Source organism: Populus trichocarpa, chromosome 1 (assembly GCF_000002775.5).
Source record: "Populus trichocarpa isolate Nisqually-1 chromosome 1, P.trichocarpa_v4.1, whole genome shotgun sequence".
Classification (NCBI taxonomy): Eukaryota; Viridiplantae; Streptophyta; class Magnoliopsida; order Malpighiales; family Salicaceae; genus Populus; species Populus trichocarpa.
Genome location: NC_037285.2, coordinates 44,447,878 through 44,470,327, shown reverse-complemented (window position 1 = coordinate 44,470,327; position 22,450 = coordinate 44,447,878). Strand labels below are relative to the sequence as shown.

Here is a 22,450-nt window from a genome sequence, read left to right as displayed (position 1 = left end):
AGAAATATTTTATGTTATTTCTCTCGTAATATTAATTGGTTTTTTACGTGGATTAAAAAATAATTAAATAGTATGTTAACTTATCAATTTTTTATTGATTTTATTGCTTTGTCTTTCAAATTAAATGTGGCTGAATTGCAAAATCATGTCAATTTAATTTTAATCAATGATGAAACAATAAAGTAAGATAATTAATTTTTGGTGTTTTTTTAATAAGAGAAATGCATTCTAGGATGACTAAATAATAAAAGAAAAATTCTTTTATGGGATAAAAAGAATATCGTGTAATAAAAAAGCCTAAAATCTTATTTTGTAAATTCTGATTTTAGCTTTTAAATAACTTTGAAAATAGCTTTTGAGATTATTTCCAAATTCGTTATTGGCTTTTGGTGAAAAAAACTATATATATATAAAAAAACACCATTTAGTAAAACAGGCTCTAAGAAGTGCAGGGATTGTAACGGTCAAAGTTTTAGGCGAGGGGTTAAAATAACTAAATTCAGAAATATGAAGGACCAGATAAGTTAATTTATCCATATATAGTTAGGTTGTTCCTGTCGTATATAGTTAACCGTTGGAAATGGGACTAGAGCTTTTAAAATGAGGGATAGTTAGATGGATGCTATCATTGTTAAGAAAGGGATAAGACCCAAATACCCTTGACTTTTATTACCACTACATTTTTGGCACGCACTCTTACCGCAGGTTAAATAAATTTTTTCTGAACTTAAAAAAAACTTTGATGTATCCTAAATAAAATGTTTTTAAATATTAAAATAGTGATATAGTAAACATCATATTATTAAAAAATATTGAGATATATGGACCGGTCTAGATTAGTCATGATTAACATGTAAAATCTGCAATCTGCAATTCAAAACATAAAATCATAATAATCTAATAAAATCTGAATTAAAATAAAATAAAGAGTCAAATTATAGTAAATAAAATATCATGAAATGAATATATGATGTCTATATTTAAGCAATCAGTTTAATTCAATAAAAAAATAGTTTTTTTAAAAAAAACTAAATCTAAAAAATAAGCAAGAAAAAAATATATGTTAACCCCTGTTAACTTTTTAAACATGTAATTTATGTTATTAGATCGAAGCACCACAAATAAAAAAAATTATAGAGCTCAGTCCCCAAAAAAATCAAAGGTTAAAAGATAAAAATAAAATTAAAATTAATTACATGAAAAAATAGCAATTAAAAAATAGAGATAAAAATTAAAATAAAAAATAAATTAAATGGCAATTATAATTTTTTATTGAAAGGTGAAATTAAAAAGAAAAATAACTCTAATAAAAAACATGAAAAATTAAAAGAATGAGCAAAAAATTGAAAAAATTAATATACCATAAATTTATATTGAATGATGAAATTCAAAACTATTAAAATTTTTATAAAAGGATCTAGATGAGACTAGGTTTGTTGTTCATGCTTCACCATGGACCTAATAAATTTTTTTAATGTAAAAAAATATTATGATAAAAAAATTGAAGACTCAAATCATTGATTTAATTGATAATTTAAATAATATAAAAAAATACAAGAATAATAAATAAACTAACAACCAGAAAAAACTTATAGACCAGAAAAAAAGAGTTAACTCTCTCTATTTTTTTTTATAAAACCTGAAATTCAAATAACCAGGTGTTGAATTCACCAGGTTTAATAACTCATTTACCATGTGATCTGTAAATATTACAGATACTATACTTTAAAGAACTTGAGTGGTTTTTTTTTTCCTCAAGGCCTCCAAGACATGATGAATTAAAAAAAAAAAAAGCTGCCACCTTTTACATCACAACACTTTTCCTAGAAGCAATCTCAAATAACTAAAAACAATGTGTGCCTGCCATTTTCCAACAAAAAAAAATATTTGCACAAAAGCAAAATACGTGGCATAAATACGACCAGTCCAAATAATAATAATAATAATATAAACCATCTAGATGGTAATCCAGTGGTAAGAACTTGAGATCAAGAGATTTGCTCTCTCTATGGTCTCAGGTTCGAGCCATATGGTTGCTTATATGATGACCACTAGAGGCTTACATGGTCGTTAATTTCAGGGCTCGTGGGATTAGTCGAGGTGCGCGCAAGCTGGTCCGGAACACTCACGTTAAACTAAAATAATAATAATAATAATAATAATATATTTATGTAGATTGAAAAAAAGAAGAAGAAAAAAGATGGATGGCACGAATATATACGGGCAACCAAATATTAATTTGGTGACAAAATGGGAAAGGTCCATGCTAACAATCAAGCACCAAATTTTAACAAACAAACACTCTAGAGTCATCTGAATACTCTTTGTCTTTCAAGTTCGGTTAGCCAATGATTACGTAATAAATACATGGAGAAATACTACAAAATTAAAGAAAATAATTGTTTTATATCATCGAAGCTACGTACAAACATATATATAAACACAATGACACATTACCTTGAATATTTTTCTTGAGTTTGCATGGATAAATATTCATGGATCAGTAATGATGATAATAAATATAGAGTACTAATTCTTGAGTTTGCATGGGAAAAAAAAAACTTTGAACAGTACCTTTTTTCTTTTCCATGAGAAAAATAAATAGCAGAAATAGGTTTAACAATTGGATTTATATATATTTTTTTTTGGAGTAAATTGGATTTTCAATTATTAAGATAGTGTTTGATATTGATGTAGCGTTGTTTATTAAAGTTTGTTTTTGTTTGAAAATGAATTAAAATAATATTTTTTATATATTTTTAAATTTATTTTTAAGATGAATATATTAAAACAATTTAAAACCATCGAATTTAAGAAGATGGCAACGAAAAACATGGGTTAAAACCAAATTCCGGCAAAGTTGTCAATTGGGAAACCAGAAAGGTGGCAAATAATCAGGTTAAACGTCGTGGAAGGAGCATAGAGTCCCTTTCCCATACCTAATAATTAAACAAGGACATAACTTACAGAAAAAAACATAAATAGTCTCTCTTTTACCAGCCCAGAGAGACTGTCTGACCTGTGGTGTATGGTATATACCATAAGATTGGACAAATAATTTCCCCTTTGCGTCAAATGGGTGTCAAGAATTTTCACTTTCACTTTAATAAAAAAAACCCTCTCATCACTCTCTCCTAGATTTGGTGACAAATATTATACAAAGAGCAGAAGTCCCCATCTCACATGGTGCGAGTAGTTGTTATATCTATTTGCCCTTGGTGCTCAGTTCCATTCATGTGATACTTTTCATATAATAATAATAATAATAATAATAATAATCTCTTCTTGGATGCTTCTTCTTCAGCCATTCCCGTCACTTTGTGTCCTTCCAAAAGAGTTTATAAAACTTTATCCTATGCGTGTTGCCCTAGCCAACTCTTGAAAAGAGTGTTCCATGGCGATATATATGCTACATTGTTTTTCCAACTTGAAAGATCAGCCGAATCTCTCCTCTCTATACCTGATGGAGCCATTAACGTCCAGGCATCTTTCTCCTAGAGCTGTTTCTTGATGTTCATGGCTCAACTATATATTATTCTGGGTCCAAGTTACTCACAGTCGATATAAATTAATCAAACATCTTAATTTGCCTTGAAAAAATGTTACGGGTTTTCATGGAGTTAATTTGGATTTAATGCTGACACGCTCGCTAGTGCATGTGCATGTTGTCTTGTTGCTAGCTAGGGCACGTAAGTGGATGATTTCATGTGGAGAATAATTTGCTGCCTGGTAATATATAGCAGTGTTAAGAATTTGGTGGCATTTTGTCTTGATGGTGATATATATTTGCCTCTTTATGAAGCAAAATGAGATGAGATCTACACTTAGATTCAGCGTAAAGATGATGAACATTTCATCTTGAAGATAACCCATTTTATTTGGTGCTGTGATCTTTAGTTAGATCGATGCGTAGTGAAGCATTAATAAAGAATGCTAATTAGTGCATATTGAAATTTCTGTTGGAAACAAAAATGGATCTAGCTAGATAGGACTAGGAGGAGTCAACGAGCTAGCTAGTGGTGTTTTTAGCAATGAAAAATATATGTGTAGTTTATGTTTGGTACAAGTTTTAATTAAAATTAAAGTTGGTTTTTATAAATTAAATTGAGTAAAAAATTTAATTTAATTAAAAGTTACCATTTTTATCTTTTAACTTCTTGAATTTAACTTGTACTACGGTATTCATTATTCAAAAATAATTATTTTCAATCTTTTTATTAAATATGCTTATATTAATTGTAAGTTATTTATAAAAAAAATAATTTTTAAATTATGGCTCAAAATAAAAAATTATAATTCAAAAATCATATAAAAAAAACTAATACAAATGCTATGAAAATTTTATGGTGCTTAAGGAATAATGAGTGGCATCATAATAGTTACTCCGTTGGCCTATTTTTTTTTAATTAAAAAAATAGACACATTAAAGAGACAGAAAAAAAATCAAATTCATGACTCCTCAAATATAATAAAAATATCTCTACATAGGCATTCTCTCGCATTCTTATATCTGTCTCTTTTAGTTATTCAGTAAGAGCATCTCCAACGCAGCAGCTAAAAGATAGGCAAAATGAAAACACTGTACTTTTACCTTTTATTTTTGCTTTTAACCATTTCAACCGGTCAGCCATATGAATAGCAAAAATAACAATTCTTATTTTGAAGTGTCATTTCTACATTTCTCTGTAGAAAAGGCAAAAGTAAATGAAAGTATGCTTTCTCTATTGACCAACTTTTTTTTATTTTTTTTATATCCGTTGGCCAACGTCTTATTTTGTTTTCGTTGACTAACGTCTATTTTTCTCTTTAAAAGCAGAACAGAAGAAAGAAAACTTACCTGTAAATTTCAAAACCTTGCATTGTGTCTCACCCTTCTCTCTAATTTAGAAAAACAAGAATCAACTGTCCTTCGGTTAATTAATAACATTGGTTGTGTTAATTAGCTGAAATTAAAAGGTATACTTGCTTAAAGACTTTTTCTATTTTTTTTTTCGTATCTCTTGATTCTTGAGACCTTTTGTTGTTAATTTGCTATTTGTGATGATTTTTATTTCTTTGTTATTTTATGTTTTTGATATGGGTTAAGGAAGATAATTTTATTTATGTTGTTATCTTTAACAAAATTGAGAGGAAGTAATGATGGTAGCTGATATTGATAAAAACATGGAGTGACATATCTTAAATTTATTTTTGATTGTCTGTTTTAATTTAAGGTCGATTATATTTTGTCTTGTTGAAAATGCAATTAAACCAGTATATCAATCCTTTTTTAGTTCCCAAAAATGATCAAATTGTAATGGTTGTATGATTAAATTAATGTTAGAACAAGTAAAAGGCAATTCTTATTATTGATTCACATGTATGAAAACTATAAAATTGCTAGACATTAATGATGCTCGGCAAATATATGTTTCTTGCGTTGGCAAACGATTTCAACTAGAACATTGTTGGGTTATCTTAAGAAAAGAACCCAAATGGCAATTTGAGCGTGCAAGTCAACATCAAAGGTCAAACAAGAAACAAAAAAGTCATGTCAATGCAAGTCCGGCTTCATCAGCTCCATCTACCTCTGATTCTATTAGTTTAGGAGAAGATAGTGAACCGTTGGTTTATCAAGATAGACCAATTGGTTAGAAGGCTGCAAAGGAACGACTTAAACGTAGACAAGAAAAAGATAAAGTTGGGGAGGTAACTGTAACAAATCTCTAACACTTAAAAACAATAAGTAGGATTAATTAACTTAAAAGATAACAACCATAATGAAAAAAAAAACATAAAAAAACTTGAAAATTATGATAACATAAGAAGTTCAAATATAATGATTCACTCGTTGCCATATTGTCCCCACAAATGTTCAATCAAATCTTCTTGTAGTTGAGAGCTAGTTGCTCTATCCTTGATTCGATTATGAGTTTGAAGAAAATCATGTAGTTATGGTATTTCATCATATGACACTAATATAAAGGAATCGATTTCATGTTCATGGTCAAATCCAAGGTTCATTGCTCCTTCATCCTCAATAATCATATTATGCATTATTATGCAAGCTTTCATAATATTTGCAAGCATTTCTTCATCCCAGCATCGAACATGTCCATATACAATTGCAAAACGAGATTGGAGCACCCCAAATGCCTGCTCCGCATCCTTTCTTGCAGACTCTTGCTTACTTGCAAAATATTTTCTCTTTCCTCCTAATGTTCTTGGGATTGTCTTAACAAAGATTGACCAATTATGATAAATCTCATCTGCTAAATAGTATCCCATTGTATATTCATGCCCATTAATTGTATATTTGACAGTAACAGTACGACTTTCAGCAAGTGTAGCGAAGATAGGTGACCGATCAGGAACATTAATATCATTTAGTGATCCAGGGCATTCCAAAAAAGGCATGTCATATCCAAAGATCTTGTGAAGCCACCGCCTCTAGAATTATAGTTAGTTCACGACAATGACTAATATTCATCTCATGCCATGCAATTGGGCATTTCTTCCATTTCCAATGCATACAGTCAATGCTCCCTAACATCCCTGGAAATCCACGCTGCTCTCCAATTGATAATAATCGACAAATATCCCTATGTATTTAATAATAATTGACGATTTCATCGGAGAATCCATCGGTGATACACGATCAATTGCTAAAGGTTAGTCCATCGTTGAGCTGTAAGTAAAATTTGCTGATGTATTTTCCAATATAAATAATGGTCAACAAATATTTTTTTTTTGTGAGTATTTTGTCAGTAAGTTTTTTTATCAATTGAATTACTAATGGACCTGAAATCTTTAATTATGCTGACATGTCTGCCGGTAATTTATATGTTGATGGAAATATAACTTAAACATTGACGGAATATTCCACCCGTGATAATAAAAAAGCAACATGTCCTTTTTTATTATTCTTTTGATGATTTACATATCCAAAAAAAAAAAAAAAAAAAGAGATTTACATCCACTTATGCTTCTAATAATTGAGGAGAAAAAAGTTAATACTTTTGTGATAGTAAAAAAGCAAGACCATTTTCAATAAAAAAAATAACAAGTCCATTTATGATGAAAATGTGTACTTTTTAGTCAATTTGCGCTCCCTCGGATTAGATTAAATAAAACTTGGCACTCTAATTATGCTGTCTGATGTTTGAGTCAACACAAACCTTGAGAACCAAACATTTGGCTGATTTGCTGCAACTTTAAGGCCGGAGGGGGAGGGCACTACCATAGTTGAAAAATGCTTGCCAGTTTGCTCCTCCTTTTCTCTTAAGAAGTTGTGCTACACACCATCGTCATTGGAGCAACAAGATGAGGATGGCCTGCAAGGAAAAATAATAATAATAATAATAATAATAATATTTGTGAGGTTTAGTGCTGTGCTTGCTATTGATCTTGTGTTTGACTAATTTCATTGACTTTATGTTGATAAAATCATGATGCTCTGCACTGCACCATTTCCTTGACTTTTGGCACTGTTGACTGTTTGCCTTGTTGCCTTTTTCTTTTCCAAGGGAGGTTCTTTTTCGAACATGATACCAAGTTCTTTTCCTTTTCTTTTTCTCTTTTTAAAAAAGCAAGAAACCGCGTCTATCCATTTAGTTAATTAATTAATTAATGTAGAGAAAGATTTCTTAATTGTTAGTTAATTAATGACAAGCCAGTTTTATGCATTATAAAGGGTCAAATTAATAGTCTTAAACATTGCTAGGAATAGAAAAAAAAAACACAATATTTTGAACATTATTCAGGATAATTGTAGTGCAAAGTGAAAAAATCATCAAGAGATTTACATATAAGACTTCATGGGCCTTCTCATTCCCTTATTATGGACCAAGATGTGTTGTTAATGGGCCTAAAGAAAAAACATTTGCAAATTGCTTTGACTGAATATCCACAGTCATATTAAGAGCCCAATCAGGATCCATTAATTCATGGATTAGATTAGAAATAGTTATGAAGAAATCAAATAAAAACAGGAAAAATAAAACAAAATGGAGATGCAGGGTATCGATCCCCGTACCTCTCGCATGCTAAGCGAGCGCTCTACCATCTGAGCTACATCCCCTTCTTACTCGTCTATCATTTTACTACTATATAACAGTAAGCATGAAAAAATGCTGCAGTTTTTAACCCTTTTCCTTTCCTTTGGTGAGATGCGACTTGCATGCCAAATGCTGAGAACGGGATATGGTTTTATACTTCTTGTAGTGAATATTGTAGTAAATCACATGATTATGACATGTTGAAAGACTAATCATTGGATATGGTTTTCCCTCTGCATATGTTTGGTTGCTTTATACTTGTGGCAATTATCAGTTTGCGTGAGATGAAGCTTTGTAAAGTCCAGCTTTGAGTCTGTGCTTTCTTTGTCTATGATGTTAATTAGAAACAGTAATTGCATCATGTAAGAAGTATCTCCTCCTTCATCAGCATTCTTGATGACAATATTCCCTTTCAAGAATTACTCAAACCAATGGTGTTTGGTGGAGCAAAGTACTTTTTCTTTGCCTGATTGACCATTTTCTGCTTACACACCATGCTATTTGCTGTTAAGAAGACTTACTTTTGAATTTCCAGTTTAGAGATCGACTAGGTGTGGTAACCTTAGTCTTGTCACTTTCAGGTGAACAGTTCGTAAGGTTCTAGGCTAAGATCCTTCAATCAACCTCTCCCTCTCTCTTGATATTAAGCCCTTTCATCTTCTCTTTGTATGTTACTGAACCTGTCTTGAAATAAGGCGAAGTCTTGTTCGAATTACCTACTTCAAGTCACTATGAATGGGCATGGGAATTATAGCTATAGCCGATTTATCATCCATCTGAGTTTTAATAGGAAATGTTTCGCCTTCTTCTCGTTGTGATTTTTTAGTTGATCTCATGCCTGGAATTAGTCTTGGTTTTCATCAGAAAAGAGTGGTCTCTTAATCCATTGCTTGTTAGAAAACATGTTTGTTCCAGTGAAAGTTCTCCGAATTCGCCATCTGCAAAGCATCCTTGCTGTGTTAGCAAGGATTGCTTGATAGCGATTGTCTCGTGCTTCAGGAATGATCATTTCTTGGACCTGTCTCTTCTCTCTTACAGCAAAAGATTTGACATAAACTATATTCTAAAGGGGTATGTCATGCACACAAAACGATGCAAGAGAACTCATTATATTTGTTAGGAATTAGGAGAAACATGTCCTCGAGAGCAGTTTAATTTTTACACATCAAAAACTAACAGTTAATCAGAATTTTTGGTCATGGTGCCATTTCCTGGAGTACCAGAATCCGAAGTGCTCTTGGGAATTCTTACTTCCAGAAACATGTCATTGCTCACATATGCCTCAGTTTCCCTCCAATCGACATCTTCTGGTAGCTCAAGCCTTCTAACAAAACCAGGTTCCCACCAGTGGCCACTTCTCCAGTCTTTTGCTTTCGACTGATCTCTTTGCGGCTTCCATTGCCCACTAATTTCCATAATCTTCCCATTTTCGACATAAACTTGTACGGTATTATTCCCAACTCCTGATTTAACAAATCATAAGTTGAGAAAATTCAAAAACATTCCATAAAGGGAAAATTTGCTTCAGTTTAACCAATGGAGTATCGCCCTTATCTTTCGAGTCTTCCGATTTTTCCATTTCTAAGAGTTTATTGTTTTGAATACATCATTAGTAAATCATTTTCTACTTCGTTTCGAACATGGCAATGACAATTATATGACAGGTTTTCTTGTTCAGAAAGATAAGCCTGTGACTCCTGAGGTTTTATAGTTTCCTTGGTTCATGATCATCATCTCAAGCAAGGTTCTGGAATTTTAAAGATGTTTGAGAATTGCTAAGAACACTTACCTGGTAAATCTGCTTTTAGTACATAAGCATCATCTGTCTGGAACCAATCAATACTAGTCTTGCCAGAGCTCCGAAGATTAGATAACAAGACATCTGATTCAAAATCCCAGAGTGGAAATGCATCCGAAGGATCGAAAAATTTCCCAAACAACAATGGACTGAAAAGTGATCCATCACCAAATATCTTATGCACTGTGGGACTTCCATGGGCAAAAAATCTTTTGAACGCTTCTTCACTTAATGAAACACTCCATTTGTGTGGAGTTTGATCTTCTGTATGAACTTCAAGCTGTTTCCAACTTGCCATTACCAACTAGAGCTGAAAATCTTCAGAATCCTTTTTTTTTCTTTTCCTGGAGACAGTTTTTAGGCTTTGGACTTCTTATAGTGAGAGAGGAGCCTTTTGATAAAGCAGAGAACAAATTCCTTGAGAATATTTGAATGGCTGTAAAGCAAGTAGGAATATTTTCCTTCTAGGCCTTGTTCAACAGTAACTACTAACAAGGAATGGAAGAGCCATGCTTTGATGCCATGTGGCTACCTACTGAAATTAGTCTACCTACAGATGACTTTTGCAGGAATGGAAGAGCTCCCTTAGCCTTTAGGAGAGAATCTTCAATAGTTTTCCAGGAACACCATATGCCTTACTGTCCACACAACTTACACGGCAGGACACTTCATCAGATTTTTGTCTCTAACTTGTCATAATCCTGATGTGTTTAAGCGAATGAAAACACCTGGATGAAAAACTATATATATATATAGCAATTAATTATACCAATTATTTAAGCTTGATAATGTTAATTACCACATGATTTATATGCAAAATACTGCTTTAGTAACTTAAACATAGAATCTATATGGAAATCCTGCGATGATCATATGCAAAGATTGCATGACCCACCAACTTAAAGCTTGCTTTTTGATGTAATTGCTAACCTATGAATAGAAAATGCTGAGGACACTTCATATCTAAAGTTGTGTGAAAGGAATAATTTATATGTAATGTCATGCTGCACATTCTTCCTCTTTATACATATACTTATCATATCTTTAATCTCTCCTTTTTTTAGAGCCAATAATTTTATTGACTACTGGTTTTGAGGCTTTATGCATTACAATGCATCTGCAATAGCATCTATGGAGCTTACTTTTCCAAAAAGCAGCATTAGTATCTGCCTGATGGATGCTTGAATTTCTACTCACGGCAAACGCAGAGCCACTTGAAATAATGGGGCACAGACAAGAAAGTCTTGACACAAAATACAAATGAAGTTTTCTCAAAAGGCAAGGGCTAATCCTGTATCGCCATTCTTAGACAAACCGAGATGACAGGCTTGGAGGCATCTGCTGATGGATAGGATAAGATGATAATACCATGATCAGTCGATCACCCATAGGAGAAATTGCAGCTATTTCACACATTCATTAATCCGGAATCAAGTTACTGTCACTGAAGTTGAAGACCGATGAAGGAAAAGATCATGTTCACTGTCAGGGGAGGGTGTATCATCCTTGGCCTCATGGTGTTTTTTTTTCCTGCAAATTTCTTACAAAACTGACAGGAAAGTCATCAAAGTATAGCTCAAATCACATAAATGGTTACCCCCAAAGTTCAATTACTTTATCTCATTTTAGTTCATCACAGTCCAAGGCTCTCCTAATTTTACCAAATCCTAATAGCACACACTACTAAACACAATTACGAAGATCATTTACACACACACAAAAAAAAAAAGCAGCAGACTGCACAAAAAAAAAGATTTAAAAAAATCATGCCAAAAAAGTTTAAATTTCAATTTTTATATCCATTGAAACATCCTTTTGGTCTCTATTAAACCTTTGAAAAACTCTAAAAATTCATAAAAATTGTAAACCCTGGAATCTAAAAAAAGGCTCTCAATGAAATTTATCTTAAGCTAAATTGATTAATGAAACTCCTCTTTCGTACTATAATTTGTCAGCATGTCTCCGTTTTTTACAATGCACTAATCTGCAGCCCAAGACAGACCATGGCTGAACTTAGAAGCCCATTGGGCTGGTTGTCATGGGTAAGGAGATAAGTTATTGGGCCCTAGGGCCCGATTATGCAAGCTAACAAGGCCTATCCTGCAAAATCAAAACATGAAGTACTTCCCTGCAATTACTTCAATAATTTCTATAAGATATATCTATTGGAGGCTTAAATTGACAAGTGAATTGTTCCTGTTATCATTCAGAATTGAAAGTTAGTGGGAATTGCAATAAAATATTTTTTTTATAAATACATTATTTCATGTGTGGACATTTAGCTTAAAACTAGATTGGTGAATTATTTTGCGGGGTTGACCAAATTTTTTCTATACAAAAAAATATATTCAAATGTTAGAAACGTGTTTTAAAAAGAAATTCATGACTAGGATTATAAACCAAACCAATCAATAAATTAGTTTCATTTAATCGTATGATAAAAAAATGATGGTAAATTAATCAAATTAAAAGAAATGATCACGATGACTTGCTAAAAGAAAAGCTTGGAAAAAAAAAATTATGAAGCTCAATTATTACCTAAGCCAATAATAAAAAATGAAACTAAAAAATAAATGGAAAAAAAAAAGATTGAAAAAAATTACTTGAGTCAACTTGAGTTAATATGTTGAACTCGCATATTGGGTTAGAAGGCCAGGGTAACCCTATAGAAATCAGATTAATAAAAAAAAATTATAATGTTCAATTTCCAACAAACCTGATGTGGAATGATGAAATTAAGAAAAAAAAATTTAAAACAATGACATATAAAAACACCAGCAAAGTTGGGTAAGTCCACCGAAACCCATGACCTCGAATTATGCAAACAAGGCAATCTAATAGAAGGAAAAACAGGAAAAATCATGAAACTTGATTCATGAATCAACCTAATATTAAATGACAAAACAAAAAAAATATTAATTTTTTAAAAATAACTTTAAACAAACTTTAGTTAACCCAAGCTAACTTACCGAGCTCGCTAGCTAAGTCATAAGACTAGAGTAACCTCATAGAAAGATGAGATTGAAAAAGGAAATTAGTGTAAAAAAAGGACCTTAAAAAAACTAATGTCAACCCTAGTTAACCTTTTAAACTCGTGACTCAGGTCATGAGAAAATGATCACCCAACTAAAAAAAATAAACGAAGACCAATTCCTAACAAGTTCAATATTAAAGGATGAAATTGAAAAAAAAATTATCAAAGAATGATCTAAAATAAAAAATAACAATCAAGAGAAATGGGGATCAAAATTGACACAAAACAAAATAATATGATACCTTTCAATTTTGATAGACTACACGAATCTTAAGGAGATAAGAAAAAAAGATGGAGAAGAATAAAAAAATCATCGAAGACTCACCATCGACTCAAGCCGCACCATAAACAAGAGCACCTTATCACTTCCAACTCAACTGTGGACAACGGTGTTACACCATCAGATGAAGCCGCATATGCTGCTAGGTTGCAACGGCTTCACCATACACTCTGGCATGTGTGTTGTATGCGCTAACAAAGTTGACATGTTTGTCCTTTTCAGTTTGAATTGGTATCAAATTGGATCTCTTAGGCTTTAATTATTTTAAATCAATAAAATAAAATTTTATTTTGCAAAACCAAGCATCAAATACGTGTTGGAATTTCTCTTTCACCTCATGGGACCCATATATAAGCAACAAAAAAAAAAATACTATCAAGTCTATTAAAAAAAACAAGAAATCAAGGGACCAAGAAAAAAGGGTTGAATCTCTCTCTTGGTCCTGTAATTCAGTCACTAATGTTTGCAAGAAAAAATGGTTCAATACTTGTCTAGTGTTCAAATTCAATTCTCATTGCTTTAATTTTATTTAATTTTTTCAAATTAAGCATCAACGGAGAGTAAGTTTTGTTTCTTAACACCATGAGTAGCCAATACCAAGCCAAACAAAATAAATAGTCAAGCTTAATCCTAAATTAATCTAATGTAAAAAAATTAAACCAGAAAACAGAAAGCTGGTACAATAAAATTTGTCATGATTAAATAAAATAGTTATAAGATAAATAAAAAAAGAGTTTTTTTCTTTTAAATTTTGAGAATATTTGAAAGTGTGATAGTGATTATTATTAAAATATGTTTTGCTCGAAAATATATTAAAATAATATATTTTTTATTTTTAAAAAAATATTTTTGATATTAACATATTAAAACAATAAAAAAAGCATTCAACAAAAAATAAATAAATTTTAATTTTTTTACAAAATATTTTTAAAATGCAAAAAAAAATAAAAATAGTCATGATTTCTTTGTCGCTAAGAAAAGGAAAGAACAAAAAAACAATTGCTTGATTTGACTAGAGAGGAGAGCCCTTTTGTAAATGGCCCTTCAATAGAGACTTGGAAAGGGGTAGATAGCGAGGTGTTGAGTAAAGATGAAAAAGGGGCCCAAAATGAAGCTACCTCCCAAGTCAACGTTCATATGGAGTCTAAGAATAGTCAACATTTTGCAGTACATTCTCCAATTCACAGTCCTATTCTCCCATGAAAATATAGACCCATCCTTTAACTATTTTTTTATATTATCATCTTAAGATAAAATTAAACAATAATTTACAAAATAATTTCTCGTAAACCTTTTAATTTGAATATAAATAATATCTCACCTAAAATTAGAATGGAGGGAATATCCTAACTACTGAAGAAAAAAAAAAAATCTTAAAAAACCTTTTCATGAACAATAAAGAAAAAAACATCAGCTTCACCATGCATCAATATCGCGTAAGATTTGTTCTTAAATTGTGATTTATGAATGTAATCACTTTTGAAAATGTATACGTATGTAAACCTAATTTTAAACTTTATTTTTTCTTTCAAAGGTTATTAAAAATATATTTGGGAATATGATAGAAATTATTTTTAGTTTGAAAGTATATTAAAATAATATATTTTTTATTTTTTTAAAATTAACACATTAAAATGATCTAGAAATACTAAAAAATTAATTTAAAACTAAAAGTAATTAATTTTTTTTAAAAATACGGTCGAACAAACATGATCTAAATTCAATTTAATTTGATAAGTTAACTTAAAAAACCCATGATTCAGAAACTAACCCTAGACGAGTTTCAAGTTAAACGGGAAAAGAATATACATGGTGAATTTTTGTTGACTCGATTGAGTTTTTAATAATTTAATTAACTTAATTAAAGTCAGCTCAAACTCATTCCGGTTAGCTCTAATTATTATTATTTAAATAAAATAATACTATTTTAATAAAAATTATTAACTAATAATTTACAAGCTAAATTTGTTTTAGTCACTATCTAGTTCTTATCTTGAATATAAATAATTTTTAAAATTAGTGTTTGTTTGAAAGTGTGGTTGTGGTTACTTTTCAAAGTGCTTTTCGTGCCGAAATGCATCAAAATAATATTTTTTTATTTTTTTTAAAATTATTTTTAAGATCAGCACAACGTATCAAAACAATTCAAAACATAAAAAGTATTAATTTTTAATAAAAAATTAAATTTTTAATAAAAAAATTAAATTTTTATATAACGCAGTTTACACCATCTTTTCAAACGGTGCAAACCTTCACCTAAATCTTAATGGGGGAGAAGGTGTGACCACACTAAATTGCTAAATGCTCATTTGTATCTATCTTCACTTAAAACCAATAGTTGTATTTAATACATAAAGATAATTTTTCTTACAACTAAATTAATTAAGACTGTTTGTTGTGAATTAATGAATCACCACTTGTCAATATTTAATAGGTCAATAAAAAAACCACAATTTCTTTTTCTAAAAAATAAAAAACAAAATTTATAAAAAGAAAAAAGAAAAAATAATAGTATTTGGGTTTTCCTTGTCGATTTCTCTCTTTCTATCTCAAGAAGTCTAACAATATCAACAAGTTTTAAAAAAAATAAGGTTTTCATTGGTAATAATCATAAAAACCTTGAGAAGTTACTATTTTTCTCAAATTCTTTGTCAGCTCTAACTTTTCAATGAAAACTTGTTGAAGAAATTGAAAAAGAAAAATCCACCGTTTTCCAGGCCAACAGCATTGTCACAGCCAACGTCCTTTTTGAGCTTCTTTTGATTGGATCATGTCATTGATTTAACACCCTTTTGTTTTTCACACAGAATTTCCTGTTCTCATTTTGGATTTTCCAGGTCTATTACAGGTCCTAAATAAGCCTCATTTGTGCAAAACTTTGGATATTTATGTTATTTGATTCTATATTTTGGGCTGTTTAAGGAAGATAAATTCTGGGTTTTGTTTGGTGAATTGAGTTTTGATTCCAAGTTTGAATTTTTAGGCAAAAATTCTATCTGGGATTTTGAGAATTTGTATCTAGATTTTGGTGATCGGGTTGTTTTAGAGGCATAAAATCTGAATTGGGAATGAGTCCAATGGTAAAAGCTGGAAGCTTTTTGGGTTGGTTTTGTACTATGAGGGTACTATAAGGGTTTTGATTCTTCTACAGGGGGTTTAGCTATTGATGAAATGAGAAGGATAGTTTATGCTTATAAGGATGAATCATCAACCAATGGTTCATATGAAGTCAAACTGTTCCAGTTTTTTGGTGATTCTGCTATGTGCATCTGTGGTGGTGAGCTTGGAATACAGGGGAAGGACAGAGGAAGTGTTTCTGAGGCAATTAGATGACCCAGCAACTGGCTATGTTGATAAGGACGCGGTAGGACTTTGTACCACATTCTTCTATAATTCCATTGCTTGCAGTTTAATAAATTTGTGATCACAATTGAGGTTATTTGATTTCCAGTGCTTGAAATGCCCTTTTTCATGATGATAGATTGTGAGTTGGGAAACGGATATTAACCTGCTGTTTATGTTTCTTAACTTCTAGAAATGAGAGATATGGCTTGTATGGGTCCAGATTCATCAAAACGTATGCAAATTGGTGCTAATTTGTTTCAATAATATTGACTATTGGCTGATAAAATTATTTGGCTCTGAGTTACGCTTAGTAATTTATGATTTAACCTTGTCGCGCCACCCAGGAATCACTACTGCAATACTATTTACTCTCAGTTCTGGATTAATTCTACTGTCTCACCCCCATGAGTTATGACAACAATATTATTTGCTCTCTCAGTTCTTGATCATTGATAAGGATCAGAATACCACAATAGAACTTGATAATTTTTATAATATACACTCCTAGGTCTGCTAAAATGTGACACGCATCACTGCCTGGATTAAATTTTAGTAGGATATTTCTAAGAAGTATCAACACTACACTTTTCTTGAGAGAGTTGATTTGATGGTTAAGAGAGTGTACACTGTAATTAGCCACAAATTTTATATCAGGATGTGAGAAGTAAAATTCTCATAAACTTCATAGTTTTGTTATAAATAATCTGCTCTTAATGAGATTAAAGAGATGAATTAGTCTCCAAGTGTGAAAACTTACTCAAGAATATCCTTGGCCTTAAATCCAAAAAGGGAAAATTATAGCTATCTCTTTCATGATATTAACTTCTTATTTTATAGGTCTAAACTTAAATTACTAAAATTAGGGATCTGATAGTACTTACCACACGTGTATGACAATTTTGTGTTCCCTAACACTTGAGATGACACACATTTATCATAATTTCTTCTTCTCGTCTCTGTTTAGGGTCTTGGATTTTTCTTTCCTTTTTTTTGGTTTCTGGGGGGCAGATTCAGAGTGGAAGAGTTGTAATTATGGAATTCTTTAATCATAATTTCTTTTTTATCCGAAAACTAGTCATTGCTGAAGATGAGCAATGATCATCGATGAGGATTATAATACCACAATAGCCTCTGACCTGAAGTGTTTTGTGCACTATTGCATCCATGATCATATCCATGTTGCATATGCTGATGTGTATGTTTAAGTAGGGATATTCGCTTCCAAGCTCTTCCTTTTTACTGATTATTTTATCTTCTCTCTTCCCCCCTGCAAATGTGGCATTGCCTTAATGTGTTTGTGCTTTTTTTGCCTACTTAAACTTCCTTGTTCTTCATGTGTGTGTATGTGTCTACTGCTTGTTCTTAGTTCATATTTATAGATGTCTGCTTATTCCCAGCTGGACAAAAATTTACTGAAATTGTTTTGGATTGCAGGCAGAGCTACTTTGCATCATTTGCAAGGTAGATTTGATTCAACTGAAGGAAGCTGATGAAAATCTTAACTTCTGTTTCCCTGAGGAAACATTTAATGGGGCCAGTGAACTAAGGTCTAAGGGTTGGTCAGTGTCAAAAGAAAACATTCAGAAATTGATTAAAGTCCCACAGCCCCAGTTAAAGGAAACTCTTTTAGATTGTATAAGAAAGGACAATCATCTGTTCCATGTTTCTGGAGATGAAGGTGGTGCAGATAATTATCACACAAGGCGTGCTGTTGCAAGAAGGAATTTGCTTCAGATCATCTCAGAGCCCCCAGCCCCAGTGCCTGTCGTTGGATCACCATTTCCTAGTCCCTCACCATCCCCAGATCTGGCACCTTCTCCAGCTTCCACTCCAAACTCTATCCCTTCACCACAAGAACCATTTTTTCCTCACCTAACGCCACCTCCTCCCAGTCCCAGTGAAAACTCTTCTTCTAGTCAAACCTCTGGTCCTATTGAGCCAGATAATGGAAATAACCATAAAACAGTTGTTATTGCAGTAGTTGTGACTGCTGGAGTGACATTTGTTGTTGCGGCATTGTTCTTCTTGCTCTGTACTAAGGTTTGTTGGAGAGGACCTGGAGCTAGACGAAATGATGAAAGGCCCCTTCTTAGCCTAAGCTTAAGTGACTATTCTGTTGGTCAGTAAATAGTCTGTCGGATGTTTTCTTTTAACGTACAATTCTTTTATACAGTTCTGATATTTCTTCAAAATCTGATCTTCCAGGTTCTACACATAAAACTTTTGGCTTAGGAAATTCTATCGAACAAGAGAAGCTTGGTCATCATTCTTTTGGTAATATATCAAGCCATGAGAAAATGGGATCATCTTTGGAGAGCCTTTTTAATAAGTCTGATGCTCTTAATGTATCGCTAGATGAAAGTATGTCATTAGGAGCTGTTAGTGCTGCCGCCAAATCCTCTGGTGACAGCAAGATGAACACACCTGTACCACATCCTCCAGGAGGGACAGGCAGCAACCCTTTTTTGAAGCCTCCTCCTGGAAGAGCAGAACCACTTCCTCCTGAACCGCCTGCTAGTCTCAGGCCTCCTCCCAGTAAGGCTGGTCCTACTCCTCCACCTCCCCCTCCTGCACCACCTGCGCCTGCAAAATCATCCAGTAGTACGGGCCCTCGCCCCCCTGGTCCACCTCCTCCACCACCTATTGCTCCTAGAGTGAAACCTGGTCCACGCACTCTACCACCTCCAATTGGAGGTTCTGCTCCTCGACCACCTCCACCAATGCCCTCAGGTCCAAAAGTTCCTCGACCACCTCTTGGATCAAAGCATCCTTCCAATACTGCATCCAGTGAAGGAGCTGGTATGGAGGATGATGCTGATGCTCCTAAAGCCAAGTTAAAGCCATTTTTCTGGGACAAAGTTCTAGCCAACCCTGATCATTCCATGGTTTGGCATCAGATTAAATCGGGATCATTCCAGTAAGTTACACTTTTGAATTTTATTGTTATTTTTCTATTTTTTCATTCATGAATCCCTAATAACCTTTGCTGCTGAATATGCTATTTTACAGGTTCAATGAGGAGATGATAGAAACCCTGTTTGGATATGCACCTGATAAAAACAAAAATGAACGCAAGAAAGAGTCTTCTTCCCAAGATCCAACACCCCATTTTATTCAAATACTTGATCCCAAAAAGGCACAAAATTTATCAATTCTTTTGCGGGCACTGAATGTGACGATAGAAGAAGTCTGTGATGCACTTCGTGAAGGTGATCAACTCTCTTAATTTCTTTCAGTAGAGATACATGCATGGATAGGTTAAACTGCACCAATTCCAAGAAATTCAATTTTTTTGGTTGAGGGGGGTGGGGATGGATGTTTCATTGTATTTTCTTTATCCCGTTCCTAGTCTAGGAAAATCCTTTCACACACCTTATTTGTCTAGTATGGCTGATTTTCATGATGGTGTGGCTGTGTGGATGGTTGCAATTACCTCATCTCATTGGTTGTGGAACTTGAGTAGCGATAGTGTCTTTCGGTTTTAATGCATCAGCATATTCTAACCTCTGTTAATTAAAAAACCAGGAAATGAGCTTCCTGTAGAGCTCGTTCAAAATTTGTTGAGGATGGCACCCACAGCAGATGAAGAACTGAAGCTTAGGCTCTACAGTGGTGAACTTTCTCAACTTGGGCCTGCTGAGAGGTTCCTAAAAGCATTGGTTGACATCCCATTTGCTTTTAAACGACTGGAAGCACTTCTTTTCATGTGCACTCTACAGGAAGAGATCACCTCCAGTAAAGAGTCTTTTGAAACCTTAGAGGTAGGCAACTGGATATAGTATTTCTTCAACACTTGGTTTAATTCTTGCTTTTAGGAGCTGGTTGTCTTGAACAATATGTTGGAAGTATCCATGCTCATAGTCTAATTATAAACTTGGTAGTTGCACTTTTTCAACATATGGGGAAGAAGACCCTTGCAATGCTTCTTGATTTTGGGAAGGCATACCATATCATGGAGACATATTTTAAAAAATCATTAAAAATATTATTGAAAGAAAAATAAATTTTTGTGAAGAACCACAACACAACATTATTTGCAAAAAAATTACATACTGATTTCAGTTCAGTGCCTCCTATCATTCTCCTTCCTATGTGTCTTGGAAAGTGCATGCATCCCATCTAGTTTATAGAATGAAAGAGACTAGCCACCTATCATACAAAAGAGGATGGGCAGGATATGGTAGAAAAGGTAGAACTGGTAGAATCCTGTGACTTGATGAATTTCACATTTAGAATGTATAAATGTTTTTGCATATAAGACACATGTTTGCATATAAATATTCTCACATTTATAAAATTTGAATATATTACTGTGCAAAGTGGTCAGTTTCTCACCGATCTGTCTCTGATTTCTGGCAATTTCTTGAATTTCTGCACTTGCTAACATCTAATGCAAATGCTATCTCCATCTAACATGGCAGGTTGCTTGCAAGGAGCTCAGAAACAGTCGATTGTTCCTCAAGCTTCTAGAAGCTGTTCTCAAAACAGGCAACCGAATGAATGATGGAACATTCCGTGGTGGTGCACAAGCATTCAAGCTTGACACACTTTTGAAATTATCTGATGTAAAAGGAGTAGATGGGAAGACTACTCTCTTGCACTTTGTTGTTCAGGAGATAGTTCGCTCTGAAGGTGTGAGAGCTGCTCGTGCAGGACGAGAGAGCCGGAGCCTTTCCAGTGTCAGTATAAAAACAGATGATCTCCTTGAGGAAATTTCCACCGATACAGAAGAGCACTATTGCAACCTTGGTCTTCAGGTTGTTTCTCATTTGAGCAGTGAACTAGAAAATGTCAAAAGAGCAGCGGTCGTGGATACTGACAACTTAACAAGATCTGCTGCTAAACTTGGGCAGTCATTGTTAGTAACCCAAAATTTCCTGAATAAAGACATGAAGAATTTAGAGGAAGATAGTGGATTCCATCAAACATTGAAAGGTTTTGTGCAGAATGCTGAGGTTGATGTCATGTCACTTCTGGAAGAAGAAAAGAGAATTATGGCTCTGGTGAAGAGCACTGGTGATTATTTCCATGGGAATGCAGGGAAGGATGAGGGCTTACGATTATTTGTCATTGTACGAGACTTTTTAATAATATTAGATAAGGTATGCAAAGAGGTGAGAGAGGCACAAAAGAGGTTAGCAAAAACACAGAAAAAAGAGGCATCTACTGTATCATCTCCCTCTAATCAGCGCCAGCAACTGTTGGCTGATCTTCGCCAGCGGCTATTTCCAGCAATTGCAGAGCGACGTACAGAAGATTCCAGTTCCAGCTCGGATGACGATGGTTAATCTGAAAGAGGTAAGCTATGACCCTATCAACGATTAATTTGTGGTTTCTTTCCATTTAGAATTCATACAATCGAACTTGTATATATTTAAATATGGTCGAAGAGAATGTGATTCTGTGAACTTGGGATTGATATTGAAATTAAGAAAGTCCTTCACTTGTGTTATCCAGGTTGCTGCTATTATGGAAGATTTCGGATCTTCGCCAGTGGCTATCATTACCCATTGAGTCTTTCACCGGTGTTATCCATATATTTCGAGGGAATGGTGGGAAAGTGCTCCAAAACCAAATAGCACTCCCACTTCTCTTCGACGCCAAATTGCACTGAAGCAGATGGATTAATGGAGCTGAAAACAGATTAACCCTCGTCAATACACCCATTGGTATTTAGGTGTATCTGTTCAAGTAAGATTGATTCTTTTGTATAACTTGGGATCTGAATTCAATAGTGGAGCAATTAGAGAAACAGTTTCGAAAATACAATACGGTTGCGAGGGCAATCACTCCCGAATGGCTAGCTAAGGAAGGCTCCTCTCGTCTCTCTCGACAGTAGCCGACTAGTCCGATATGTGGAAGATTTCTGTGCCTGTAACATAACATAACATAATTTATATTAAATCTCAATTCAAGAAAAACAAAACCTTGGTGTTTTAGTTGATTTTCTTGTAATT

General features: G+C 33.1%; 2 protein-coding genes and 1 non-coding gene across 3 annotated transcripts; 1 reads left to right on the top strand and 2 right to left on the bottom strand.

Annotated features, from left to right (window-relative positions):
• Nucleotides 1–7,986: 7,986 nt before the first annotated feature.
• Nucleotides 7,987–8,059, bottom strand: TRNAA-AGC (transfer RNA alanine (anticodon AGC)). Its single transcript has one exon. It is a non-coding gene; the product is annotated as a tRNA-Ala (tRNA).
• Nucleotides 8,060–9,127: 1,068 nt separating this feature from the next.
• LOC18095886 (21.7 kDa class VI heat shock protein) lies at nt 9,128–10,542 on the bottom strand. Its single transcript, XM_006370545.3, has 2 exons — nt 9,826–10,542; nt 9,128–9,499 (listed from the first exon to the last, which is right to left on the bottom strand). Exons 1-2 carry the CDS (start codon nt 10,130–10,132, stop codon nt 9,216–9,218), a joined length of 591 nt encoding a protein of 196 aa, XP_006370607.1. The 5' UTR covers nt 10,133–10,542; the 3' UTR covers nt 9,128–9,215.
• Nucleotides 10,543–15,682: 5,140 nt separating this feature from the next.
• Nucleotides 15,683–22,432, top strand: LOC18095885 (formin-like protein 5). Its single transcript, XM_052450971.1, has 7 exons — nt 15,683–16,512; nt 17,928–18,612; nt 18,699–19,410; nt 19,503–19,702; nt 20,019–20,254; nt 20,915–21,791; nt 21,951–22,432. The coding sequence occupies exons 1-6, from the start codon at nt 16,336–16,338 to the stop codon at nt 21,779–21,781; spliced, it is 2,877 nt and encodes a 958-aa protein (XP_052306931.1). The 5' UTR covers nt 15,683–16,335; the 3' UTR covers nt 21,782–21,791; nt 21,951–22,432.
• The last annotated feature ends 18 nt before the right edge of the window (nt 22,433–22,450 follow it).

Excerpts from the sequence above, each read along its gene's own strand:
- LOC18095886 (XM_006370545.3), bottom strand. The coding sequence starts at position 10,132 with ATGGCAAGTTGGAAACAGCTTGAAGTTCATACAGAAGATCAAACTCCA. Across the intron at positions 9,500-9,825 it reads ACTAAAAGCAGATTTACCAG|GAGTTGGGAATAATACCGTA; the intron begins GTAAGTGTTCTT and ends TTGTTAAATCAG.
- LOC18095885 (XM_052450971.1), top strand. The coding sequence starts at position 16,336 with ATGCTTATAAGGATGAATCATCAACCAATGGTTCATATGAAGTCAAAC. Across the intron at positions 18,613-18,698 it reads CTTAAGTGACTATTCTGTTG|GTTCTACACATAAAACTTTT; the intron begins GTCAGTAAATAG and ends CTGATCTTCCAG. Across the intron at positions 20,255-20,914 it reads AGTCTTTTGAAACCTTAGAG|GTTGCTTGCAAGGAGCTCAG; the intron begins GTAGGCAACTGG and ends CTAACATGGCAG.